Consider the following 7354-nt stretch of genomic DNA (forward strand, 5'->3'; position numbering starts at 1 on the left):
GCCAGCAAGTATACCGAGTTTCGGCTTGGTCGCCACCTGTCTTCCGGAATAGCACTTTAGTAGTTGGCGACATCAGTGTATGTGCACACGCCAAACGCCATCCACAGGCAACTATATAAGCCTGATGGGTCCAGCGATCGCTAGGGAGGCCACGACCCTTGTGGAGATCAAACTATTGCCGCAGAATCTCTCCTCAGTGAATTGCCAGAAACCTACAATAATCCTCCAAGAAGACAGCGGATCAAGAATTTACAAGCAGCGGAAGAGACGTATGTGCCTCCTGCTGCAACACAAGAAGGAGAGAACCTTGCTCAGAAGGTAATGCAAGAACAAGATAAAGCAAATGTACCAGTACTTGAAATGGCCAAGCGCACCCTGTCCTAGGGATTCATGACTATGACATGGGCCAGTCTGAGAACCAGCCGCACTTAGTGAAGAACCCCTTTGAAAGGAATTACTGACACCATCTATGTACGTCTAGTAGAGGGGTTCTCATCGCGGGCGTCGTAAGTACTGGTTCACTTACAACCACCCCAATGGTGAGAGGAAATGGTGAGTGCTGCTTCAGCGATGGCCAATGGGGATAGGCAAACGCAAGCGAATGCGCCAAGAGCGGTAAAGTCTGTGCTTGGACATATAACCGAAAAAACATATATACCTACAAATAGTAGAGCTGCAGTGTGAGAGCTGCTTGTATATCTGGACAGCCATTGCATCTGGTGACTGTATGCCAGTTTTTCCGTAGGACTAACAGTAAGCATGCTCAGAATCTTTGCAAACTATTCGAATAAAGGCATTGCAAGAAGCTGGACGCTGGTAAGAGGGTCCCAGATGCTCGCTTAAAAGCACATGGGCCCTCGTGCTGATACCTGCTCGGACAACCATTATTGGCTTCCGTTATATATTGCAGTATTTCCGTACACTCCTCACTCTTTTACCAAGACGGCTTCAGCAAACGCCAATATTCGCAGCCAAATGGAGAAGGAGCATACCATTATATCTGGTCTTTCTGCTGAGCCCGAGCTCTGCCTTACATCAATAGATGCTATTGGCGTAACAGTGCAGGAGATGCGTGCAAGTTTTGCGCAGGGAACCGACACGCGACATCAAGTTCCGTAAACAGCAGCTAAATTCGGCTTCTCGCCGGCGTTCGCAAGAACTCCAAGCTGCTGCTCGATGCGCTCAGTATGGACCTTGGGCGTCCTACTGTGGAAAGCGAGGTGTTCGAGATTGCGCCTGTCGAATACGAGATTGGGCAGTTTTTGAAGTACATGGACAGGTGGGCCAAGCCTGATAAGCACAAGCTGGGAGCGAGCAGGCCGCGTTGTTTGATGTGCTCGATGAAGTTCGCAAAGTGCCGCACGGGACTGTAGCAATTATCGGCGCGTGGAACTACCCGATACGACTGATTTTGCTGCCGCTCATCGGTGCCCTGGCTGCCGGTAATACTGTTGTGCTCAAGCCATCGGAATTGGCACTCACAGCGCTATGGCCATCGAGATTCTAGTATCTGAGTGCTCGATCCCGATGCCGTGCGTGTGGTGCAAGGTGGAGCAGCCGAGACTTCCGAGCTTCTAAAGCAAAAATTCGACCATATTTTTACACTGGAAACGGCAAGGTTGGCTGCCTTGTCGCAAAGGCTGCTGCTGAGCACTTGGCTGGAGTGACCTTGGAACTGGGCGGCAAGTCGCCAGTCGTTGTTCCACCACGACGTGGCAGATCTCGGGGCTACTGCTACACGCATCATGTGGGCCAAGCTAGCAAACTCTGGCCAGACCTGTGTTGGGGTTGACTACCTGCTAGTTCACCGCTCAATCAAGGACAAGCTGGTCGTTCTATTCCGGGAATTTTATCGAGAATGCTACACCAGGTCACCGCAGAAATCGCCTGACTACACGCGCATCATCAATGACCGCCACTGGCAGCGCATCATGGAACTGTTGGACACACCAAGGTAATATATCAACTGTACCGATGACCAGGCTGACCAGGCCGACCGCTACATCCCACCAACGCTGATCGATGGGTCCATCCCAACGATCCGCTAATGAGCCATGAGTTTGTTTGGGCCAATTTTGCCAATCGTCCACCTACGACACGCTTGATGAGGCTGTGAACTTGATCAACTCGCGCGACCAGCCCTTGGCGCTCTATGCGTTCGGCAGCTCCAAGACCACAGAGTATATAGTTGCAACACGCGCTCAGGCTCTGCTGTGTCAAACGATACATTACACATGGCAGCAAACAACTATCCGTTTGGCGGCACCGGCCCGTCAGGTTTCGGCAGATATATGGGCAAGTATTCGTTCGACACCTTTTCACACCACCGCTCGGTGATGAAAAACAAGCTGTGGTTCCCACCCACCCCGAGTTGATTCGATACGCACTCCGCCTTACAGCGGACCAGAGAACTCTTGGAAGAGTGGTATGAGGGATCTTATATATCCACGCAATTACTGGCTGCGTACCACGCTGCTAGGGAAGCTGTTTACGCTCATCCTTTTTGGCGCTTGCTGGCATCTACAGGCATTCTACTGCGCGGATTGATATATGGGCGCTCTGCTGTTCGTGCTACAAAGTAGTCTGCCCGAAATGATAGGTGGACCAGCAGAACAGGAGTAGATATAGAGAGAAATACTACGCTAATATACTTTTAATCACCACAAACATGAAGCCTCGGGAATCAGCGGTGATTCGGGTATGCTATGTACGAAAACCGTTAGCATGTTAACACAAACAATAGTCTCCAATTATATTATTACTACTGCCTCAAATTGTATGAACAACCAACGAGGAATTTTCCATGTGTTGGTCCTCCTAGGATTTTTGTACATTAAGAATAGCACATCTCCCTTCAGAATCACTCCGACGAAGACTCTGGTACAGAGACACAAGCAGGACGCAACACTACAGCAACGAAAATAAGCTATACTCACTATTCTTAGAAGCGTTGGATAGTTTGCTTTCTTTTCATAGGACAATATACTCGTTCTAGTTTCCACGGTATATTCAACGCACAAGCAGCAACGACAACGACATGGTAGTGACACGGAAGCCACTTGAACACTACTGGTTGAGATGTATACAGCCACACTACCAAAGGGCTCTAGGGCTCTAGGGCTCGATTGGTCGAAGTGATACAAGTCCTAGCATCTGCATTTCCGTGGTAGGCTACCACACAGCACCAAATACGGTTTTACTCCTTACATCTTTAGATTTATAACTTTGCGCCAGGACCGTCGCTCTCACTTTCCCTGCTGCTGCTGCAGTGGCCTAAAGGTCAGAGATAAATCGACGGCCAATACTGATAAATGTCCGGGAGATAACCTGGCACTGGGTTGTGTCAATGGATGGTAATGATGGATTTCCTTGTGGCGCCATACGAGACTGCAAAGTTGATAAAGATATGGCTATATAATATGATCCTTTTTATTCTGAATCTAGATGGTCGCAGAGACCTTGCAGCCTGCTTCTGTGATGCTAGCATTCAAATGCCCAGCTGTTGCCTTGCTGTACGGCAGACCGGTATATTAATACCACTCTCACATAAATCTTGGCGACTGCACTACCTGCTGCTCCTCGAAAACCATACCTAAAAATTGAAATAAACACCTTGAGAGGGTCGTGTGACTACATGCTACTGCAGTATACCGGCAATGCTAAACATCGGTCTTAGTGTCGTACGACAGAGGGAGACACAAGTGCCAAGCACCAGATTCATTCCGAGACAATTCTACTACCTGAACTGCATAGGATAACAACTGGAAAATGCAGGGATGCGTATAAAATGGTAGCAGAATTCAAGCAATGCCACCAATTTGTCACATCCCAAACACTGCATCACAAGTATTCAAAATGCTTTCCCGTACACAGGTTTGTCTGCTTCTCTTTGCCACTCTACCCTCTATTTTAGCAGGGCTGACAGTTGACCAAAAGGTCTGCGTCTGCCGGCTTTCTGAGCAAATCAACAAGGTCAAGCCCAACTCGAATAGCGAAACCAAGCTGTTCAAGAACCTCGCTATTATCCTAAATGACCGCACAGCACTGGAGGCATTCCTGACGGATCCCAATTCCAACAGCTACCGCGCCGGGCTCGTTAGTTTGGCGCAGACCATAAAGCAGTATGCGTGGAGGGACCACTACGACCAGCAGCTCATGTCAGACTTCCAGACCGTTGCGAATCGGCTCAAGGAGTTGCTGGCCTGGTGATGGACCCATTGTTGTGCACGTTTCTCTGAAATTTACATTAGTTAGAAGTGAGTGTGGCCAATATTTTTTAGTAGGCGGCATCCGTTCTTTTTTTTTTTTTTTTTTTCCAATTACAGTTTCAAAGCATGTCAGAAGCCATTGTGCCAGACTCGTCGATGCTGTCGGACAGTGCCACACAAAAGACTGAGCCCCTGAATGGCATGCAGGAAGACAAGCTGGCAAAGGAGCGGTTCGAAGTAGAGCTCGAATTCGTGCAGTGCCTGGCGAACCCTTGGTATATCAACTTTCTGGCCCAGCAGGGGTACTTTGACCAGCCTGCGTTTGTAAACTACTTGAAGTACCTCAAATACTGGCAGAAGCCTGAGTATGCGCGATTCGTCGTGTACCCGAACGCACTGGCGTTTCTGGATCTCCTGCAGTACCAGTCGTTCCGCGACGAGATGAAGAAGGTCGAGAAGGCGACATGGGTGCACGAGCAGCAGTACTTCCACTGGCGGTGGCCCAACCTCCAGCCGCAGGAGGGATAGTAGTCAAGCGTTCAAATATATTTAGTGCTTCTTTGTCAGGGAATCTAATGAGAGCTCGCTCATGGTGGTGTGGAGGCCAGTGGTGAGCCCGCGCTTTTGCAGCTCGCGGATGACCTCGGGGTCGTGCATCAGATTTGTCTTGACGCCTGACAGCAGGTTCTCGTGGATGGCGCGCAGCGCGACAGCCGACCGGGCGTTGTCAATGACACAACTGATGTTGATCTCCGACGCACCCTGACTGATCATTTCGATGTTGACACCAGCCTTGGCCAGGGTCTGGAACATGCTACCGGCAATTCCAACCATGTTGCGCATCTGCTTGCCGACCAGCGAGAGAATGGCCATATTCCGCATAATGTCGACGGTTCCCAGGCGGCTCAGCTCCTGGATGGCAGGCTGCAGGTTGCGCTCAATGACTGATGCCGACAGCGCCATCGACACGTGCACCTCGGACGTCGAAATCAGGTCGACGCTGACGCCGTACTTGTCGAGGATCGAGAAGATGCGCGCAAAGAAGCCGTGCGACACGCTCTTGCGGTTCGAGTGGATGTTAAGCACAATGATATCGTCCTTGATGGTTACAGCTGTCGGATGCCGCCGCGAGAGATCCAGCATGTAGCCGTTCTCCAGCAGCATCTCGGGTGTGTGCACAGTCGGTGACGTCTCGCTGGTCGCCAGACCGCTTGTCGGCCGTGACAGCAGGTCGGGGAAGATCACAGTGCCGGCACCGGCCGGGCTCTGCACATTCTTGATGCGGATCGGAATCGATGCGCGGATGACCTGCTCCATGGTGAATGGGTGGATGACCTCCGAGCCGTAGAAGGTCAGCTCAGCGGCCTCCTCAGGCGTGATGATCTTCAGCAACCGTGCCGACGGCACCTTGCGAGGATCTGCTGTAAAGATGCCATCGACCTCCTTCCACACCTGCAATTCCTGTGCGCCAACCCCAACGGCGATCAGTGCAGCAGTCAGATCAGTGTAGCCGCGGCCAATGCTGTACAGGATACTGCCGGGGCACGGGCCAAAGTAGCCGGTGACGACCGGAACGCGGTTGCCGCAGTCATTTACAATCTCGGCAAAGCGCTGCGCCAGGTAGTCGTAGAATGTCTGGTCCAGATGGCCCGAGTCAAAGTGCCGGTCCACAGCCTTCTCCAGGTTGACGTAGGCAGCGTCGACGCCCTTGTCCTGCAGGACTGATGCGACGTATTCACACGCAAGCTTCTCACCGGTTCCAATAATGACGTCCTTTGACTTGGGCGAGACCTCGTTGATGACCTCGGCTGCCTCCAGGAACACCTTCAAGCGGTGGCACACCTCGGTTAGGCTCTTCTCCAGCTGGTCCCGGATCTCAGGGTCTGTGATGTTTTCGCGCGAGGCCTCGATGTGGTCATCCAGGATGTCTTGTACAATCTGCTGGTGGTCAACGCTCGCGTCACCCAGCACAGCGTCGGCGGCCTTGACCAGGCGCGTGGTGGTGCCCTTAGCCTTGACGTCGGTGCTGCGTGCCGAGCAGACGACAACAACGCGGTGTGTTTTGAGGAGATTCCTACAGAGAGACAGCAGCAGCAGAAAAATTAATTGCCGGTGTGAGTGCGACATGCACATATTGCACAATACACAGTCGATAAGACGGCAGCACTAGTCCATAGTAGGAGCAAGACAGCTGGCGGCATCATGCATCATGCGTAGAGAGGATCGGCCGCCTCTTGTGCATAAAGGTATGGCCGCTGATTGTAGCATTGGCCACAGCTGATGGCTTGACTGGCCCAGAGTTGCACCCGCACCTTCACCAGACACACGGTGATACTCGCAATCAGCCACCGGCGTCATTCACACCGGCGAGTGTGCGTTTGCCGTAATGCTCACACTATCCATTGTTCCTGTTCGCCTGCTCGATGTACTTACGGAATGATCTGGCCGCAGATGTTCTGGATGAACTTGCCGACGCTCGTTCCACCAAACTTCAGCACGAGGATCGGCTTGCCGGCAGGGTTCTCGACCCGCGGCGAAGAGACGTTGGACGATGGAGCCATGGCTGTAACAACTGTTGGCGCTTTGCTGGCTATGAATTCAGACAGGAGGAAAAAACAAAATGACCTTCGGTAACCCCTGGAAAAAGAACAAGACAATACTGGAGGAGAGAAGAAGTCTGGCTAGCTAGTTGGGCGCGGGCTGGGATGGAGGACCCGTCTCGCCTTCTTTTAAACGTTTCGTCTGGGGTGGGCCAAAACTTTTTTATCTTCCTCTGAGTCATTTGCCCGTGGTTTTCGCTCACAGATACCCTGAGAGCTGGCCAATTGGAGTCATTAGCGGCAATTAACCTGGGGAGGTCATTATCGATCGTCCTTGATGATAGCAGATTGCTGTAGGGTGGCCTGAAACAAGCGACGCCTCTACGGCTTTCCGTTCGCCGTTTATCTCCTTCGGCCTGCCCCTGGAGGCTGCACTGGCCTGCAATTCCAAGGAGACGCTACATGCTTGCGGTAGAAGCCGGAATGCACTGGTACCGTGTCGCAGACATTGAAAAGCCTGTTCTGTGAGCAATGCGGATCGCGACGCGGGAGGGATCGGCAAGTTCACAGGCGGGCTGGGTCTGGAGCTGCGCCGACCAGAGATGA

General features: G+C 52.0%; 1 protein-coding gene across 1 annotated transcript; it reads left to right on the forward strand.

Moving 5' to 3' along the window:
• Nucleotides 1–975: 975 nt before the first annotated feature.
• On the forward strand, nt 976–4209 carry DL89DRAFT_298501 (ALDH-like protein; the record flags this gene model as incomplete). Its single annotated transcript, XM_040890792.1, has 7 exons — nt 976–1110; nt 1158–1267; nt 1312–1450; nt 1501–1548; nt 1695–1829; nt 2110–2187; nt 3961–4209. 7 exons carry the CDS (start codon nt 976–978, stop codon nt 4207–4209), a joined length of 894 nt encoding a protein of 297 aa, XP_040738927.1.
• Between the last annotated feature and the right edge of the window lie 3145 nt (nt 4210–7354).

The sequence above is a fragment of the Linderina pennispora genome, assembly GCF_002104995.1.
Source record: "Linderina pennispora strain ATCC 12442 chromosome Unknown DL89scaffold_213, whole genome shotgun sequence".
NCBI lineage: Eukaryota > Fungi > Kickxellomycota > Kickxellomycetes > Kickxellales > Kickxellaceae > Linderina > Linderina pennispora.